Source organism: Lactuca serriola, chromosome 9 (assembly GCF_051521515.1).
Source record: "Lactuca serriola cultivar US96UC23 chromosome 9, Lser_US96UC23_V15, whole genome shotgun sequence".
Classification (NCBI taxonomy): Eukaryota; Viridiplantae; Streptophyta; class Magnoliopsida; order Asterales; family Asteraceae; genus Lactuca; species Lactuca serriola.
The window spans coordinates 169,770,940-169,791,525 of record NC_136416.1 but is presented as its reverse complement, the minus strand read 5'-3'; the positions used below and the strand labels follow the sequence as shown (position 1 = coordinate 169,791,525).

General features: G+C 35.6%; 2 protein-coding genes across 2 annotated transcripts; one reads left to right on the top strand and one right to left on the bottom strand.

Moving 5' to 3' along the window:
• Positions 1 to 12,969: 12,969 nt before the first annotated feature.
• On the top strand, positions 12,970 to 14,759 carry LOC145073985 (receptor-like protein kinase FERONIA). Its single transcript, XM_079020433.1, has 3 exons — positions 12,970 to 14,147; positions 14,247 to 14,400; positions 14,482 to 14,759. The coding sequence occupies exons 1-3, from the start codon at positions 13,097 to 13,099 to the stop codon at positions 14,576 to 14,578; spliced, it is 1,302 nt and encodes a 433-aa protein (XP_078876559.1). The 5' UTR covers positions 12,970 to 13,096; the 3' UTR covers positions 14,579 to 14,759.
• A 1,569-nt stretch (positions 14,760 to 16,328) lies between these two features.
• LOC145077272 (uncharacterized) lies at positions 16,329 to 17,556 on the bottom strand. The gene is made up of 2 exons (XM_079023007.1): positions 17,231 to 17,556; positions 16,329 to 16,647 (listed from the first exon to the last, which is right to left on the bottom strand). Exons 1-2 carry the CDS (start codon positions 17,481 to 17,483, stop codon positions 16,466 to 16,468), a joined length of 435 nt encoding a protein of 144 aa, XP_078879133.1. The 5' UTR covers positions 17,484 to 17,556; the 3' UTR covers positions 16,329 to 16,465.
• Between the last annotated feature and the right edge of the window lie 3,030 nt (positions 17,557 to 20,586).

Genomic DNA, 20,586 nt, shown 5'->3' with positions numbered 1-20,586 from the left:
TGAAGTGTAGACAAGATATTTAATGAAACCGTTATGGTGATCCTTATCAAACATATTATAAAAATATATAGAATGATTTGCACCTTGAGAGTTGTCTGCTTGCAAAGAATATCTTGAGTTGTGATTCATTTTGAGAGTTTTGGAGCATTCATGAAGCTAGGAGGAACAAGAAGGTTGGAGGTTCAAGGAGGAAGGAGTAGATCTATAAGATTCACTCCATTTGCTGCTCATTTTGGTAATCAAGTTCCTTCCTTGACTTCTAGTTTGTTAGATCTCTTTATGTCCCTTTTTATGAAGTTTATCGACCAAGGGTGATTTCTTGTGGGATTTGGACATCCCTAAGCCAGATCCTTTCAGATCTAGGAGTGTCTTGAGTAGTAAAAGCATAAAGGTGGAAGCTCTATGCCATTAGAACTCCCCATGCAAAGTTTAAGGAGTTGTTTTGGCCTTTGAGCAAAAAGGGCCATGTATGTGTGCAAAGGTAGTGGCTTCATGTGATATCCTGACCCTAGGAGGCTACATCTAGGTCTTGGATGCTTTGAGCTTGTCTGAAATTGTCTGAATAGAGTTGGACATAGAGAGACTCGGCGAGTCACTTGTGGGACTCGATGATTCAGGCCAGTTATTGCCCCAAAACCCTTCTGTTAAAGGGTATGCGTTGAGTGGTTAGGGAATCAGCCAGTCTGAGTCCATAGTGGTCATGAAGTTCATCGTACTCGACGAGTTCAAGGAAGAAATCGGCGAGTCTAAGGCAATCTTCGTAGTTTATGAAGATGGACTCGACGAGTTGTTCATACAACTCGACGAGTCACAGCCTAGACACATTCTTATGTGGATGATGAACTCGACGAGTTCAAGGTCCCGATTGTATGGTTGAAGGAGAACCCGTCGAGTTCTTGATAGACTCGACGAGTGGAGTCGGGGTTGTATGGGGTTGGAGGAGTATGGACTCGACGAGTTGGTAGATCAACTCGGCGAGTCAAGTCAATTGGAGGTTGACTTTGACCAAGTTTGACCTGGGTTGACTTTTGGGAATATTGTGGTCTAAATGTTATTTTGGGTATTGATATTTCGGGAAGCCAAAGGGTCAGCGGTTCAGAAGTTGCCGGTTAGCAGTCAGAAGTGTTCAACGAGTTTTTAGCAGTGCGAGGTGAGTCTCCTCACTGTGTGCATGGGTCTATGGCCACAATGTCGGCCCATTACGATTATGTATGTTTATGTATAGAATGAAGACCCGGGGGTTATCCCTAGGCACTTATTGTTATATTTTTCGGGTTACGACCCGATGCTGGGCGAGGCTCGAGGAATGATAAGATGCTAGAGGTCTTTGTGATTCTTGCATGTGTCGGAACGATAGGCCCGGACCGAGGGTCCGATGTAAGGGTAAGCCCAAGGTATGTTAGATAATAGTATGTCTCCGGACTGGGGGTCCGATGCCGGGGCAATCTCGAGGAAGATTCTTATGTTATATGTTCGATTATACTTGTGTCTCTGTGATACTAGTATGTGCCTGGTAGGGAGGTAAGTGTAGGCGAGGTCCCGTATCTCATCACTAGCTAAGTATAGATGGAGTTCCATGTCTCGATATTAGCAGAGTAGGGGCGAGGCTCATGATAGGAAGAATGTGAGTGTGGGCGGGGGCCCGTATCTCACTACTAGTAGGAGTATGGATGGGGTTCCACTACTTCAGTAGTAGACCAGGGGCGGGGCCCAAGTTAGGCGAGGCCTTAGATCAGGGTACAGTTAGAGTATGTTTATGTATGTTCTAGTATGCTATTCGATTGTATGTATGCATGTAGCGGGCGAGGCCCGGAGACAGGCGGGGCCTAAGGGAGACATATCTATATACAGAGCGGGGCTCGATGCCAGGCGGGGCACGATTCCAAGCAAGGCCCGATGCAGTGGGCGGGGGCCCAGTATGTGGTTATGTGTTTCTAGTTATGCGTATATGGTATGTGGTAGGATGGGGAATTCACTAAGCTTCGTGCTTACGCTTTTCAGTTTTGGTTTCAGGCACTTCCGATAGCGGAGGAAAGGGCTCGGGATGATAGCATGGCACACACCAAAAAGTTTAGACTGGGATGTTTACTCTGATAAAATGAACAAGTGTTTTGAAAAGATACTCTGATTTGTTATAAAACCGTTTTAGTATGATTGAAATGTTTTAATATTTATGGGTTAGTAATGTTTTTAAAAGAAATTTTTGGTCATGATTTTTGGGATGTTACAAGTTGGTATTAGAGCCTTGGTTTGAGGGATTCAGGCACACTCTCAGGTGTGACTGAACTCAAACTGAGGGCTTGGTAAGGAAATTTTCAAAAGAAAATCATTTTTATAAAAATTACTTTGAAAAGAAAAAGGATTTCGAAAAAGGAATAAGAACTTTGAAAAAAAGAAAAGGGTGTGGTGCATGCAATCAGCCAAGCTCAAGTAAGTTCTCCCAAATTACCCATACAAGTTTATGTTATGATATGACTATGTGATCATCATGCTAGATTTAGGGCTAAGGGTCTAGGAGGATGCCTTATATGCCTGCTATATGTGTTTGTGAACTGCATGCTAGTATCGGTTAGACAGCGGTAGGATAGCCTGTTTAGGTTATGTTTGATTATATGAGCTTAGCATCGCATGCTAGTACATATTCTTGTTATTTGGATAGAATTGCTTGATTATGTTCTGGTTAGATTTCCCTTTTTTCTGAATGCTACTTGCTTTGTGCTTTGCGGGACTCTGAGTGATGGGAGTTAGCCATTAGGTGAATGCGTCAAGTCACATGTGACCAGGGTTGAATAATATCAGAGTGTTGGATTTGTCCCTATTGTGTAGCTCTTGTTTGAGTCCAACCATTGTAGGGACGAGTCCTTTACTTGAAGGATTATCTGAGCCTCATCACATGTGATGGTATTTAGGTAGTGGCTAACTGCATTGTAACGATGCCTTCAGTAGCTGAGGACTAGGTTCGGGTTGGAGGTTACCCTAGGGTAAGCCTAGGATGAGAGTAGTGCTGGGAGCAGTGTTAGTAGCAGTGAAGGGACTTGGTGTAGTCGAAGCAATTATTGAAGAAAGTACGTATAGATGTGGAGGGTAGTAGGGGCATTTACTACAGAAAGCAGAGGATCCGTACTCGATTCAAGAGGGGTCGAGATAAAACCAGGGAACTTGTAGTGTGTGTGATCCCTCAGCATTGATGTGTATTTTGATGGATGTTATGGCATGTTTTTAGCATGGTGAAGTTGCGTGAGAGATCAGTGGATGGATCAGGTGCCGGAGAGGGACCAGGCTCGGGTTCAGGAACCGGGCAGCTTAAGGAGCGGACGAGGGAGTTTGTACCAGCTGATATTACGTGCAGTATTCTAGACCAAACTCCTGTGATCTTTGGCACGGTCAAGGAGGGCATACTGGAGATTTTGGATGAGAGGTTTGGAGCCTTCCGCACTGAGATGATGGCCATGATGGGAGCACGTACATTGACATTTCGGGAGTTCAGAGCTTGTGGGGCTCCAGATTACCATGGGGCTAGGGATCCCACTGCTAGCGGCAGATGGTTGGCTGATGTTGCCAACGCTTTTCGTTCTAGCCGGTGTCTCGAGGGGGACAAGGTTCGCCTCGCCTCTTGTCTTCTAAAGGACAGAGTGAGGGATTGGTGGGAGAAGGTTGGTCATGCTATCGGGGATGATTCCGCATTGGACGCGATGACATGGAGCGATTTCTCGGCCAGGTTCAAGGCCGAGTTTGCACTGACGATTGAGGTGCAGCAGTTAGCCCGAGAGCTTCAGGATTTGCGGCAGACTATAGAGACAGTGGCGGAGATCACCGTCAATTCCAGGGAGAGGGCCCTTCTGGTTCCATAGTTTGTGGCGGACGAGGAGATGAAGAATGCTTGGTACCACGAGATGTTGAGGAGCGATATCAGTCAGTTTGTGAGTCGGTCTAGCTGCAAGATATTGGAAGACATGATCGCTCGGGTCAGAGAAAGAGATATTGATCTTGAGACAGAGAAGAAGAGGAAGTTGGCAGAGGTTCAGATATCTATGGGTTTGGGAAAGATTCCCAAGACATCAAATCCTAGCTTGAGAGGTCCTCAGGACTGGAGTTGTTGAGGCAAGTGTGGCAGGACGCACGAGGGTGCATGTAGGAGTGGCAACGGTGGCGATTCTGGTTGCTTCAGGTGCGGCCGGATTGGTCATTTTAGCAGGGATTGTAATACTACCACCACCCAAAGATCAGACCTGATATGTTTCCATTGCAGTCAGATGGGCCACAAGAAGGCCCAATGTCCGAGTTTGCATTCTGCAGGACAGGTGATAGCACTTGCCCCTGCAACCTTGAGGATCACCGACGGTCATCAAGGCCGGGCGGAGGGCGTATCAGTTGGTTTCAGAGGAGGTGTGAGCAGCCCGATGTGTCCGGTGCGTATCTTTCATTTCTCTATCAGCTTTTCTGATGATTTTATTGTTTTGGTTCTGCATCGATACAACGTAATGGTGATGAGAATAAATCTCTAGATCGTTTAGATCTTTCACAGGTATATTGATAAAGAACAAACAATTCAATCACAATATGATTAAGAACACAATATGGAATCAATATGAAGCTTATGATTCAAAATATAGCCACGCCTTAGTAGAGCTCGATAAAGAACTTCCACTGTAGAGGCGAGCTAAGGTTTACAATAATTTTGATAAGAAAATTATGAAAGCGTTACAAAATAAGGATGCACGCATGCACCTTAAATACCAAAACCCTGGAGTAAAATAATGCATGGTTAGACAAGCCCAAACCGGCTACAAAACTGGACTAAGAATCGAGCCCATGATGCAACACTATACGGCCCAACAAACAGGGTAAGCCTAAATTCCCCTCCTGTCGAAGCCCAGTAAGTTGGGCATAATGGGGTTGTACGCATGAAATACTCACCAGAAGGCCTTTTGGGCCATTTTTGGGCCTTAGGTCATTATGGGTTTGGGCCATGGTTAGATGGGTCAAGTAGGGGAAAGGGAAAAATGATCTTTTACCCTTAGCATGATGGAATGTAATCTGGACCATTTATTGTAGGTTGCTACCTGATTAATAATAAGGGTTTATTTTGGATATGTTCAGTGTGAGAAGCCGTGGTAGCAGCAACTCGAGAGTATGGTTTGTTTATCATCAAATTGAGGTGAGCCTCCTCACTATACTTGTGGGTCGAAGGTATCAATGCCGACCCACTGGATTATATTGTAGGATAGTAGTGGTCTTTGTGACACTTACTTATATGCCTGCATGTGCTTGTTGTCTTTGTGACTCTTGTTATTATGATTGTATGCTTAGCTGTAGGGGTGAAATAGACCTGTACTTGTTGAAAGACACCGAAGAGTCAGAAGGGACTCGACGAGTCGGAAGGGACTCAGGGGTGAAGTAGACCCGTTATATGTTTTAGTATGATATGCATGTGTGATGTATGGTATGTGGTATTTTGGGGAAACTCACTAAGCTTTGTGCTTACGATTTATGTTTAAATTTTTTTCAGGTACTTCCGATTAAAAAGGGAAGGGCCTGATATGATCACATCACATCCACCTGTGACATTTTATGATTTTGGGATTGTACCCTGATAACTGTTTTCTTCTATGACATAATTAATGGTTTTTGAAATACATGGTTAATGGTTTGATTGATTTTAAACAAAATTTTTACTTAGTATTTTTGGGATGTTACACCTGGTTACCACTTTCCATGTGGTTATGATGTGGCTCATAGAAGATGATAAAACCCATTATGTTCTCTCATGTTGTCTTTGTTTGGCTCTCTTTCTCTCATCTTATCCCTCTTCATCAAGAACGCTTCATTGTCTCCTTGTCCTCTTCTATCATCCCCTCTTATCTCATCTCGTTAAAGAAGGCTTCAGATGACATTCTCTTCTAACTAAATGTAAAACACTGATCCCCAATATAATTGATTTTTTCCTTCTATCTATTAGAAAACATAAGCCAAACAAGTTTCAATAACCAATTTGTAGGCATCTTTCATGTCAATTTTGTTTCTGTGAAGTTGATTTAGTTAATAAATAGTTGAAGCATAACAAGAATGAGAAAGTTTTGATTATATTATATACAATTCAAAAGAAAATACTATACATCCCTATCAAGTACATTTTCCAAAAAAAAAACAACTTACAAGTTTAACACATCCCTGTCCTTGCCAAAAAAGATACTAAACAAAACACAAACTTCACATAATCACTTCCTTCACAAACCCTTGAGGTTTTCAATCGGTGTTTCCTTCATCACCACCCTCAATGAAGCTTGTTGATGACGCTGAATAAGGTTTGAAGTTTCTCATCATCTTTATTCCTGCTCCTACTAATATATACAATTGTGAAATCATTTTTTGAGTGATATGAAGCAATTTACGTAGCTGTTCAAATATTTCTCCCTTATCTTCATGTGATGCCATGGTTTGCTTAAATTGGGACACCATTTTGCTTCACTCAAAATACTTGAAGATGTTATGCATTATTATTTGCATGAGGCGATATTTTTCCTAGATTGTAGCTTTCATGTTTTTTTTGTAGGAATATGTGTGTGTGTGTGGGGGGGGGGGGGGGGGGGAGGGGTTGTAAGTGGGTTTTAGCTTTGAATGGGGTTATATAACCGGTGATATTGGTTGTTTATAAATAGAGAAAAGATTGTCATTATGACATACTTACACCAAAAAGACAGTTTTGGTTTAGCAGTTAATGTTTTTCAATTCACTAGAAGATGGTCATTATGACATACATACATAGTGTACATAGTTTTGCAAGTTAGTGATAGAGAATTTCATTTACAAAATGTTACAAGATATAACTTAAGGAAGAAATTCCTTACAAGATTTAACTTATGTTGCCCTATCAATAATCTCCTTCTGCACCATAATATATTCACATTGTCTTTGCTTGACTTTCCTCTTCTCCATCTCCAAAGAAAGTAAAAAAAATTAAATCCATTTCCAATATGTTTAGGTAAACAATTATCTCAATGAGATGTGGGAGCCCAAGATGTTCTAGTCCTCTTGAAGCACATAACCTCATTTCCATCCTTATAAAACATACCCTGGACTACTTAAACCACCAAATTATGAACAATTGGCTAGACTCAAACTGATATCCTGCTACTAATAATCATAACTCCATAAGGCAATAGAGCACTAACATATTTGTCACTTTAAGGCTTTCCTATTCTAAATATACATTAAAAATCTATTATTTTTTCATACATGTACTGAAAGAATTCAACTCAAATGGTCTTTATTCTAACCTATTTTTTTCGTTTCACTTAAAATGGCGGCAAAGGTACCACCACCTATGGATTGCAAATGAGGACATCACATTTGTACCTTCTTGGATTGTGATTACAACTGATAGTATCAATGGTCAGTGCATTTGCTAGTAGGATTATTTTGGATCCGCTATACATAAACGTTTCACTATGAAATAGGCATAATATCTATCGCACAAACCAATAACTATACACAAAGTTTATTGATTTATAAAGAAATATGAATATATTCAACAACATTTTATCACAACATTGAAAATACACGACCACATGATGATAAATACGATATTTTTAGGATAGTTAAGGATCAATACCTAATTAAAAGCGATGGGACCAACTTTGAACACAAAGTTTCTTGGAATGTTCTTAAATATGTTATGTATTTCTAACTTATAGTTCTTTTTTTTTTTGTTATTTTTAGTCTGTAATAAGAAGTCATGATGATAATTGTTCTTCATAATTCCAAATCCAAAAATAGGGGTAACATGATTGTCATTTGATTTGGTATTTCCTATTTAGATGGATTCGATAGACAACATATAATTCCTCTTTGGTATGCAACTCGATGCACTCCAAACCTCCAAAAAATATGAACCATACAGTAACAGCCTAGTATGCCTAATGATCACATTACTATTATAGTGTGACCTCCTGGTACACCATAATTGTGCTATTTACCACATATAAACGTCTAGAGTTCAAGATTTCTCCCTTCAAAGTTATAGAATGACACTTTTGTCACACCCCCGGCCGAAGCGGCATAACATATCGAGTTGTGCAACTTAGTTCATGGATCACAAGAAATCGATTATACAACACAAGTACAATGATATATAAACAATATTTGTATTTCATTTTTAAGTTTGAATACAAGGTTCTTACAAATAATGATAAAGTACAGTAGTTGCCTTAAACTGGTAGTCATATATAACAAAATAAAACTAGATAACTAGGTCGCTTGAAATCCATGACTAACCTTCTGTTTGAAAGCTTTATTACTGATTCCCTGCGAATACATGTAGATTTGAGGGTCAACACAAGGTTGGTGTGAGTTACAGGTTTTCTGCTATCAACAGTCATGATACTTTTAAAAAGTCCAAACAATATTTTATTTGTAAGTATAACCATACTAAAAAAAATTGTGTTTGTAAAGAGTATTTGAATAAGCTTAGAAAACCAAAAACATATCGTTGCATAAGTAAATCAATACTTAAAATAATTTTAAAAGAAACCAAGCCGATGGTTTAAGTACGAGAGAGAGAGAGAGAGAGGGAGAGAGAGAGAGAGAGAGAGAGAGAGATTATGGTTAATGTTTATAGTGAGTCTTATAACCAAACTATGTGACTAGATGTAATCCTTATAATGCTTCATTGGACGTCACAAGTAAAGAATTAAGATATTTATACAGATAAAGTTGTACGGATGAAGTTATAAGGATAAACGGATATACAAATATACGAATGAAGTTATCTGCCTAGGGTGTAGTTAGCAACTACAGATACGGATAAAGTTGTACAAATATACAAATAAAGTTATTCAATAAAGTTTGACTATAAAATTAACTAAGGTATATAGATATAATTGTACGGATAAAAGTCGAGTATGTTCTGTGTAACAGTGTATGATATTCGTTTAAATAGGTGATGAATTTTATGGGAGTGTACACAAGAACATGTAAGAATCTATGATATAAGTTTTATAGCTTGTATGTGTGTGTGTGTGTGTGTGTGTATATATATATATATATATATATATATATATATATATATATATATATGTATGTATAATAAGTTGAAAACTATAGAGTTGATAACCGTTTAGGACACATGTTTTATGACAAACTTTTTATACATAAAATCATAACACTTTGGAGTAGGAAGAAATATCATTTTTATTAGTCGTAATATATTTATAACAACTATAATATATATATATATATATATATATATATATATATATATATATATATATATATATATATATATAACATATTTTGACTAATTTATGTGCATATGAGGTGTTATTTAGCAAAATAACATATATAAACTAGTTATAAATTTGTAAGTCTTTTCATTAACAAAATAAAGTATAGCACATGTATTCTCCCATAAAATATATAAAAGCATTAAAATGGGGTCGTAAGCACTCACTTTAATGTGTGATTGTCGGTTTATTTCGAGATGCTTGACGTGAGTAACTACAAATTGACACTTCTAAAACGAACCATCGGGACGATTCTTGTTACATATTTATCCAAAAGGAAAGTTTTGGTATTATTTAACAATAGTAGGGATGTTTTGTAATTTAAGTAAACTATAAGGGTTGATTTACTAAAATAAATAAATTGAATGGGATCGATTTTCTTATTTAATTCCAAAAGAGGAGTTGTTTAAAACATTTGTAATCGAAGTTTGAGTTTGGGACTTGTTTTGTCAATAATTTCGAGATGAGGGTTGGTTTTAATTAAAATATACGGACATTTTGAGAATTGGACCAATTTTGATAAAAAAAAAAGTTCAATGGGAGGGTGGTTTTAATTATTTGAAATGGAAGTTTGGAGTTTTGATCATGAACGAAGATACAAAAAAACGATGGTGGTGGTGGAGACTTACGATAGCAGCAACAAGAAAGAGGTAGTGGCCGGAATAACAGTGGCAACGGGTGGTGTCAATGGGTGGCTTGCGGTGGAAGCCCCTGCTGCCTTGCTTTGTTTTCTTCCTATCGACAGCACACAGCGAGAGGGAGGGATGAGTTAGAGGTGGAGGCAAGTCGGAGGGGTGTTGGTCGGAAAATAGTAAGAGAAATGGTGGCTGGTGACAGTTTTATGGTGGTGGAAAGGTGGTGTTGTTGTGGTCCCTTTTATAGCCATGCATGACCCTCACAAGTCTGTGATGTCATACCCCCTTAGATACTTATATATACAAGACATAACATGCTTGTACCTCTTTAATCAAGAATGTAACTAAGAGAGGGATGGTAGAGGAAGAGGGTAATGTGGGTAAGAGGGACAGAAGTCCCAAATCATATTTTTTTAAGTCTAGCAAAGATAGGCGGGCCCTAATAATGTCACGATTTCAATAAATGCCCAAAACAATCCTAGTTTGGTGAATCAAGATCCCGACATCGAATAATTTTTCCGAAAGTGTCGTACGATAGATTCGAGTTCAAGGATTCCAAAAACCCAAACGGATTATTTTTTTGAGTTGCAGAACTCTGGGAAATCGCGTTTAAAGTTTCACGTGTAAGTGACCCGAAACGCTCGATTTTCCGACTTTTGCAAATATTTTCGCTAAAAATGTTTCGAGTATGAAATTAAATATTAGACTATAGCCTGAGTCCAAAAATACCTCTCGGAATTTCTATCTGAGGTGTGCAAGTGCCTTGAATGATCGATTCGGTTTTAGCAGTTTAAAGAAAATTAATGTTTTACTGGTTTGTTTTCCTAACGTTATTTATACTTTTGGAAACATGGGAACATGTGCTAAGAGACTAGAATGTTTTCTTCCCTCACATCTGCTTAATAAGAATTTTTAGTTTTTTAGACGCATTAACTAAGGTTGCAGTTTAAGTTGTTTGATTCGTTTGACAGTTTACACATTTGGAAGTAAAATACCATATGATATCTTATAATAGTTGAAATGAAATCATTTATTTTACAAAAGATGCACTAAAACTCAATGAGTAAAATTACAAATAGATTTACTATGAATTGACTGTCTACAGTTTTAGACCTAAATTTCAGGATGTCACAATTTTTCTTGCCTGCCTCTTGACAACCTTTTGCATCATCTTTTGAAGCATCAACAATGCATAAGGGGTAAGTTTATAACCAAAGAGCCCAATTCAAGAAAGTATTAGGATTTTTTTTTCATTTAGCAGGTACAAAGTATATACTTATTTATATATTATTTTACATCCAAAGACACCGTGTTGAATATAAATTCGTTGAATCATCTCACATATAATCTCAACGAGCACCATTATAGGTAAATTTTGTTCATCTATCGGTAATATGTTGATGAAATCTAGAATATCAAGGCTTATTATTGAAACAAATGTTCAGTTATGGTCACCTGAGATCCAGTGTTATATTATAGTCTATCAAAAATTTGTTCAAAATCAGACATTCTATATGACTTGCATAACTGCCAGAACAAATGTTTTATTAATCTACTTCGACTAATCCTAGACTGCAAAGTAACAACCATAATCTTACAAAAATAACCATAATAAGAATATACGAACATTTAACCAAGCGAAAAGTCTATCAAGCGTTAATATTGGTTATCCGTATTACTTCCCTAACATCTCTTTGATACATTTCTTCAACCTCATCATGGACCATGTACAAGATTCGACACTAATATCATGCTTAGACAAAACTCTATAGGAGTGGTTTGGTGGTATCCGTCCATAGCAAGTGTTGTTAACATTAAGCGTAGGTAGTCCCCTTTCACATGGACACTACCTATAAAGATATTTGATAGTATGCAGGTGAGAAATCTATGAACCCACATTTTTAGCAACATTAATTCTAACAAAACTAAGAATTGAAAATAAAAAATTAATATTTGGCAAAATGTTTTTTACCACACATACAAGAGCCACAAAAACATAACTATAAATGGTCCATAATATTTGTACTGATGTTGGTTATTTGAAGGTAAACAATGAGCTTTGGTAAAGCTTTCTTTGTGATCATGATATGAGGAACTCATTTTAAAATATTATAAAACATAATTACAAAATCTTGTTTATATGTGGAAGAAAAGATAAGAGAAAACATAGGATATACAGTGCAAAGATTCAGAATGTGTCCAAAATGTATGTCCAAAATCTAAAAAAATTGAATGTATGTTTGGGATGTAAGATGTTAGTCTAGAGTTGACTATAAATCCGGATGTACATTGTTATTAGATTTCAGAACAACTTTACATCAAGGCTCACCGAGACGACACCACTTCTAGAACGAACGTAACTTCTTCAAAATGAGGTGCTCCGGAGAAAGTTAGTTTTTAGATAACGAAAAAAATGATTATTTTTTTAATAAGGTCATTTGTATGGGTTAATTCAATTAATATCCATGCCTTCACCAAAAAGAATTTACTTTAAATAAATAATTTGCAATTTTCATGATATTAGTTCAAAATTCCTTTTTCATCAATTTTATCATGAAAATTTTAAAATGTAAAATCATTTTCTCAATGCTTCATTTTAAAATATCCGTATCATATTAACTCAAAATAACTAGTCTTTATTTTCTAAAAATAAGTTGCAAGCTACTAATATTGTTATTTTAACTTGTAGCCAAGAAACCATGTAAAATATTATATTATATTATTATAATAATAAATGATTAAACACAACCAAATTTTTGTTTACTATTGGCCAATTTATATGGAAATTAAAATTTCTATTGTAAAAAGCCACACGATGTTTGACTTTAACAATCAACCCTTTTGTGACTTTAAATATCCAATTTTAATGAAATTAAACTTTGAAACCCCATAAAAACATGATCTTGGTTTTAGATATTCATTTCTTGTGAAAGAAAAATATATTGTTAGAGAAAAAAAAAACTTCACTTATTCTTTTGAACATCTTCACCAGTAATATAAATAACTCAATGACATAAAAAAAAACTTGGAAATTTCGTAGTCATCATGGCCTCCAATCTCCATATCTCTTTCCAGGAAAATCAACATCATCTAGGTTGACTATAAACCTCCAACTTCATCTATAATGGAAGAACTATTGCAAATTGTCCTTCAACTTCCTCTTCTTCATCATCAATAATTATGCTGACAGGTGGAGGAGGTGGTGGTGGTGATGGTAAGGAATCTCAACCCTCCACCTCATCCTACATAGAGTACTCACAACCATGTCGTGAGTTCGAATTTCCTGAGATTCTTTTAGCAACCAATAACTTTGATGAATCATTAGTAATTGGTCATGGAGGCTTTGGAAAAGTTTACAAAGGAAACATTATAAACGGATCAACCGTTGTCGTTTCCGCCATTAAACGATTGGATTCCATGTCCACTCAAGGGGCTACAGAGTTCTGGGCGGAAGTTGAGATTCTTTCCAAGTTGCGACACTGTCACCTTGTATCTTTATTCGGTTATTGTAATTATGAAAAAGAGATGATCCTCATCTATGAATATATGCCAAATGGAACACTCGAAGACCACCTCCATAAACTCGAAACTCCTCTTTCTTGGCTTCAGAGACTCAAGATTTGCATAGGTGCAAGCCGAGGGTTAGACTATCTCCACACTGGGACAGGAATCGAGCTTGGGGTTATACATCGCGATATCAAGAGCTCCAATATTCTGTTACATGAAAGTTGGGCAGCTAAAATTTCCGACTTTGGGTTGTCCAAAATAGGTCCAACGAATCAGCCATTGACATATGTCAAGACACTTGTAAGAGGGACTTTTGGGTATCTAGATCCTCATTATTACTCAACTGGAAGGCTAACAAGGAAATCAGATGTGTATGCTTTTGGAGTGGTTTTGTTTGAAGTGTTGTGTCGTAAGCGTGCTGTGGATACGCGTCTTGATGAAAGTTTGGCAACATGGGCTCAAGGTTGTATCAAAGAAGGCAATTTAAAACAAATAGTTGATATTAATGTAAAGGATCAAATATCCCCAAAATGTTTGAAGGAGTTTGTTCGAATTGCAGAGAGATGTTTGCACAACAATCCGAAGCATCGACCTACCATGGCTGAGGTTGTGGTTGGTCTTAATTTTGTGTTGACATTACAACACAAAACCAATACTACGAGTAGAACAATGTTTGGAAGAATGCTTCATATGTTTCCCTTCACCCCAAAGAGAGAAAATTCTGGTATTTCAGTTTGCTCTTATTGAATTGTGTCATTGTGTGTAACTGTTTTGTGTTTTTCTTCTTTTATTTTTGTAATCTGTTTGTATCAATCTATTTCAGCCAAAGTTGATTCAAATCTATTAAAAAATACCAAGGGAAACAGTGCAAATGATATTGATACTACAGGGGATGACAACAAGGATTTCACGATTCCTATTCCAAGTTTAGGAGTATCAATGTTTTCTGATTCAAAATGGCAAGCAGAGTTGGCTAGGTAAGTCTTGTTCTTAGATTGGTTACTCAGGATCTTGATCCTCTTGATACTAAAGTAATAACTTTATTTTGTTGTGAACAGGTTAGAAGAGCTTCATACACTGAAAGGGCATGTTGAATCAGTGATTAAGTTCAAAGGCCTTGATATTGAAACAATGCAACAATACTACACCATTTAAGTAGCCAATAACACAATTCTGGAACAACATAACCAGGAATTAGGAAAGCACGATTTTACACAATGTTCTTTTTTTTTTTGATAGCCATGTGTGAGGTGTGTGAATAAGCAAGCAGATGAGAGTGGTTGACAAGAAAAATGTACTATTTGATATTTGTATATCATGCTTTTTTTCCCGATTATAGCAATGTGTTTGAATATTTGATACTTCGATTTCAACTATGTTTAATAGAGATTCATACTACTAGTTCTGTTAAGATGGGATCTAAAATGTTGTGTATTCGAACTCGATTAAAATATGTATTAACTCCTAATCTGAAATCATATATAGAAAAACACTCTACGTATCGTAAACGGAATACATATCCAGTTTGCATGATTCAAGTAATAATCGTTTAGACTAAGGTCCCGTTTGATACGCATCTTTCCAGGTCCAAACAGATCTTTCTGGCTGAATGGACCGGAAAGACTGTTTGATTTGCACAAAAAGAGGGGTCTTTCCCGGTAAGATATGTCTTTCCCAGAAAGCCCCAAAATCATATCTTTCTGGCTGAATGGGCTGGAAAGACAATTATACACCAAACCCCGCCTCTTTCTTTCTTTATTGGATTATTAATTTTTTTAAAATAACTTTTTTTAAATTTATTTTTTATTTTTTATTACCTTTTTTCATCATTCAGCACAGTCAATCAGATGTACAATCAAATATCATGGTTTCTTTCCCGGTCAGAAAACTTTCCCAGACAGTACCTTCCCAGACAGCACTTTCCTAGACAGAAACTATCAAACGGGACCTAACAAAAGTTCGAAGAAAAAAAAAAACCATAGCTTGCTTAATAAAATAAGAAAAAGCAACAAAACCGTGTCCCCCAGGTTTATTCTTGGTTTTGGCTAGAAATAAGAGGAAGTAAGTCTTTTATACTCTTTCTTATTACCACATGTTATATAAATCTTTTATACCAAAACCTTTTAAGTCCAAAAAGATATATACATTGACATTATAAACCATTCATAAGATATTATTTTAATATTAACATTGAAATTATTATTTTTATAAAATATTAATTTCTAGTTAATTGCGAAAGTTATAAATATTAATCAAGAATCAAATTCTTGTAATATTCAATTTGTGTCTATTTATTATTGATTTGATCATATCTTATTGGTAATATCATCCTAAAATGATTTGTGAGCATATAGATCATTCATGTTTGGCAATCTCTAAATGATCGAATGATTGAGAGGCTCTGAATTAATCTGCCTCTAAATGAAAACATGTTTTTTAGTCATAGAATTGACGAACCAATGCTTTCAAGGGATACATATAGCAGAGCCTTGTTGAACCATTCAGATGCAGAAAATTGACAAACCAACGCTGATTCAGAGACAACCACTTAATAGAACTGTTAAGAGGCTTACTAAACAGCCCTCACTCAAAATAGTTCATTCAAAACTTAGTCAAACTTTAAAAAAAAAATAAAGTTAATTTATTATTCATATCTCAACAAGAATGGCTTTGATTATTGAGGGATGTTTTACAATTTTGACAGCATAGCCGCTCAAGTAATTTCACTTTGCTTGCACATATCTTTCTTTTTCGAGTTAAATGCAAAAAATAACAACATACTTTCAAGGGTAAATCCGTAAATGCAAATGTATGTTAATCTATTTGTTTTATAATTATAGCATCTACATGGTACTTTCTATTTTTTTTTCTTGTTAATATATTCTACTTTGAAGAAAATTCTACATAAGAAACTTGTTATCTTTGTTATATACCCAATTGGGAAAATTTACAGGTCCTTTTGTTCCATGATGTGAAGAAAACTTATACATTGATTGGCTCCTACTAGTCTTTCTTCTCCACATGAACAAGTTAACCAAGTATTTACAGTTTAGACCTCCAATGTCCACCTCCACCTTCATTTTCATTTTCATTTTGAGAGTTTGATTTCCCATTTTCACTACTATAACTTTCTTGTTGTGGAGTTGCTTTCATTCCATCTTTTTGATTTTGTTGTTTAACTTCATGGATTGTATCAGAAACCAGCTTAGATGCCACTTTTGCACCTACATAATGTAACAAACAGTTGACTTCAATGGCTATCGACAAGGACACACTCTCAAGAAAAGCACATATGTCATATATATGTTGATGGATATAGAAAGAACCAAACATATGAAGAAGCAAAAGGATTTGTGCACAAAATGATGAAATGAATATCAAGTTATGGTGGTTTACTTGCTTCAAAGAGTGAATACCTACTATTCGTTGTTATATTAGTTTGACAAATATCCTGATATCAACAGTCAGCATCAAATAACCAATTATGTGGATCGGAGATCGTATCAAACATGAAAAGGACAGAAGCCGAGAAAATTACATAAAAATTGTTCTAGCAGTAGAATCAATGACACACTGAGGATGAACTCTAATTAATGCTCCATCTGTTTCAAAATTAAGAGCGATTTCTAAAATTTCGCACAATTTCAAGGAGTTATGCGAGTATCTTTTGTATCATTTTCTATAACAAGGCTATGATTTTTCCATGGATCAGAAAAATTACAGACCTTTAACCTAACATCAGATGATCGATCGATTTTAGGCTTAAAAGTTTATAGAGAGAGATAGAGAGGGAGGGGAAAGGCAAACCAGGAATGTGTTTGAAGCCTTCATAGACAGCATATTTGGCGGTGTTCTGAGCAAGTGTAGTGGCGAAAAGGCCGATCTGAGCTCTAGTTTCACCGTCTGGCAAATACTGATGCAGCTTCTGAATACCATCCACTCTAACCACCTGATCAATCTTTGTGACGGCCGCGGAAGTGCGGTTGTAAGCTGCGACGCCTGCACGTTTCACAGTCGATAGATCCGGAACTAATACTTTAACTTCGTCTCCAATCCCCATTTTTCTCTCTCTGGTTTTGTGTCTGTAGAGAAGAAAGACCCTTCGACATACGAGGAGTGGTAGGGTAAGAAAATTTTCATTGTGCAACAAGAACAAAATATGATTAAATTTAATTTTGTATATATTACAATTAAATGTAGAGAAAATTATAAATTTAGCAAAATACACTAATTATTTTGTGGAAAATAACCAAAAAAATCAAAATTGCATTTTTAGCCACTAAAATCACAGATGGATATAATCCATTTGCGATTTCGCTATGCCATTTGCGAACGTACAAGTCGCTAAAACACAGACGTGTTTTAACCACTTGTATGTTGGCAGACGTTTTTTTTCTCTATATATATACCCCTTTTCCGGCCAAAAATTGAAGATGAATTATGTCCATCTGTGATTTCCTCTCATATTCATCTGCGATTTTGTGAATTTTTAATTTTTTTACTATGAAATTGATAGGGTTTAACTACACAACAATCTTATTATATATAAACCTTTTCAAAAACTTATCATTTTTTACTATGAAATTGATAGGTTTGAAGAAGTCGTTCATGATCGTTCTAAGGAAATCGCGGAGAGAGAGAGAGAGAGAGAGAGAGAGAGAGAGAGAGAGAGAGAGAGAGAGAGAGAGAGAGAGAGAGAGAGAGAGAGAGAGAGAGAGAGAGAGAGAGAGATTCTCTAAAAAAGATAGTGAAAAATGAAATGAAAAAAAAAAACGTTTTATACAAAAATTTGCGATATCACATGCAAGTTGGAAACTTTTTGGACCCTATCCAAAGTTTTTTGAATACCATAGAGACTAATCTTGCAGTTTTGTTTTGCTATTAATTAAGAGATTTGATATGATTTGATATTTTTTTGTATATATTATAGTTAAATCTAATAAACGTAACAAAAATACTATTATTACTGTTAATAAAAATATTTGATCTGATTTGATATTTTTTGACTAGTTTGAACGTCCAATCAAGAAAAAAAAATTAGGATTTGTTTGAAACGTAACACCTAACTTACTTTTTAAGTTTTATAATGTAGTTTATAAGTAAATCTATTTATACTAGTTTTTTAAAAAAATTTTAAAAATTTTCGAAATAGTAACTGATATATTCACAGATGTTTTTTTTTTAAAAACTTTCGGAGGAAAAACAGGTTCGCCGGAGAAGACATTGTTTGCTGGTAGAACACGTTCACAGCCTCTAATTAACAAATACCATGAAAATTGCTAGAGTTTGGTGGTTGGATCTGCAACGTCTATCTTAATCACCATATCTGGTGGTGGGCTCAACTAAGTTGCAGGGCTCAACTAAGTTGCAGGGACCATATCAAAAGCTATTTTCAGTTTCAAGGCTATTTCAAATGCAAAAAAAAAAAAAAAAAAAAAAAAAAAACACCATTACAGGTCACATATCAAAAGCAGTTGAAGATGGGTAAAATCAAGCAAAACATGCACAATTACAAAGCATAATAACAAAGCTTTCCGACAATTTCTTTCTCTGTGTAAAATTTTGAAGGATAAGGATCCTTTTGCTCAATGCTCGTTCGAGAGAACCTACTTTCAGTTTGGCACACACAATGATTTTCTTGCCAGAGTTTTGTTGGCTTCTTTGACTTTCTTGCTGGAATGTGAGGATTGTGTGTTTCTTGAAGTGGGATTCGCCGGTGATAAACGAAAATACGCATGAAATCACTTACCTTTTACTGGTTGAAGGAATGACCGATCGAAGAGGAGGGGGAATGGAGATAAGTAGGCAGGGGTAAAATTTTCAATTTACTTAAAAATCTTGTGGATGTATCAAAAACATCGGGGATATATCACCTCCCTTTCCAAATATGTCCCTTAATAGTTTATAAAAAACATACTTCTTTAAATGTTTTTTATATCATTTTATATATTTCAGTTAGTTTTATTAAACATTTTTTTTATCAGCTAGCTTTTCATACAAAAATTAACTTTTCTTCTATCAACTAGCTGTTCAATTCATACATGTATGTTTGGCGTACTAGCTGAAAAGCTAGCTGTTAAATAAAAAACTAGTTGATAGTTGAAAATTTAGCTGATAAAATATAACGTTTGGCAAAACTAGTTAAAAAGCTAGATGGAAAATATAAAATGACATAAAAGGACCTTTAAAAGAATGTGTTTTTATAATTAGTTAAGGGGTATATTTGAAATTTTAAAAAAAAATGCTCTTAAAAAGTTAGTCTAAGTAGCTTTTTAAAAAACTAGCTTATAAGCTACTTTTTCGCTTGCTAAATACGACAACTTAAAAAAGCTCAAAAAATAAGCTAGCATTTTAGTTTATTGTGGCGCGTCAAACACAACCTAAGCTATGTTTGGCGAACTAGCTGAAATATATATAAAATAACATAAAAGATATTTCAAAGAATATGTTTTCTATAATTGATTAAAGGATATACTTGAAAGATTTAAAAAAAAAAAAAAAAAAAAAAAAAAAAAAAAAAAAAAAAACTCATGAAAAGCTAGTCTAAGCAACTTTTTAAAAAACTACTTTTTGGCTTGCCAAACATGTCAATTTAAAAAAACTCGAAAAATAAGCTAGTCTATTAGCTATTTGTGGCGCGCCAAACATAGTCTTACTAGGTTAATAAGGGTAATTCTATACGTACCCCCAAATTGTTACATGTACCTCCATTGTGACTGGAATAAATAATGTATACCCAATGATTTGGCAATTTATGTGAGTGAGGGGGTACATATAGTAACACTCATTAATAAACTCTTTTCTTTGTACAAAAAACATCATTAATCTTAAATTTTTTTGCACATATTACCATTCAACATTAAAATTTGATGCAAAAATAACAAATTTTGCACACATTAACATTGTTAGTGTGTTATTTAAGAGCATTGTACTTTAAATTATTTTCTTATAAAGCATTATACTTTGGCATCCATTGAATTTTAACATTTTACTTTATTTCTTTGTCTTAATTTGTCTTGTACTCATAAAGTTTGTTTTGTCGATAATTCTTCTTCTTCTTCTCTCACTCTTTCTCACTCTCTCTCACACACACACACACTCTCTCTCTCTCTCATACAAACACAAAACATGCATGCAACCTTAAATATATCGACTATATAATG

What these genes read in the sequence shown, in the direction of transcription:
- LOC145073985 (XM_079020433.1), top strand. Translation starts at nt 13,097, where the DNA reads ATGCTGACAGGTGGAGGAGGTGGTGGTGGTGATGGTAAGGAATCTCAA. An exon ending in CCCAAAGAGAGAAAATTCTG is followed by an intron (nt 14,148 to 14,246) that starts GTATTTCAGTTT and finishes AATCTATTTCAG; the next exon opens with CCAAAGTTGATTCAAATCTA. An exon ending in TGGCAAGCAGAGTTGGCTAG is followed by an intron (nt 14,401 to 14,481) that starts GTAAGTCTTGTT and finishes TGTTGTGAACAG; the next exon opens with GTTAGAAGAGCTTCATACAC.
- LOC145077272 (XM_079023007.1), bottom strand. Translation starts at nt 17,483, where the DNA reads ATGGGGATTGGAGACGAAGTTAAAGTATTAGTTCCGGATCTATCGACT. An exon ending in AGGCTTCAAACACATTCCTG is followed by an intron (nt 16,648 to 17,230) that starts GTTTGCCTTTCC and finishes TACATTATGTAG; the next exon opens with GTGCAAAAGTGGCATCTAAG.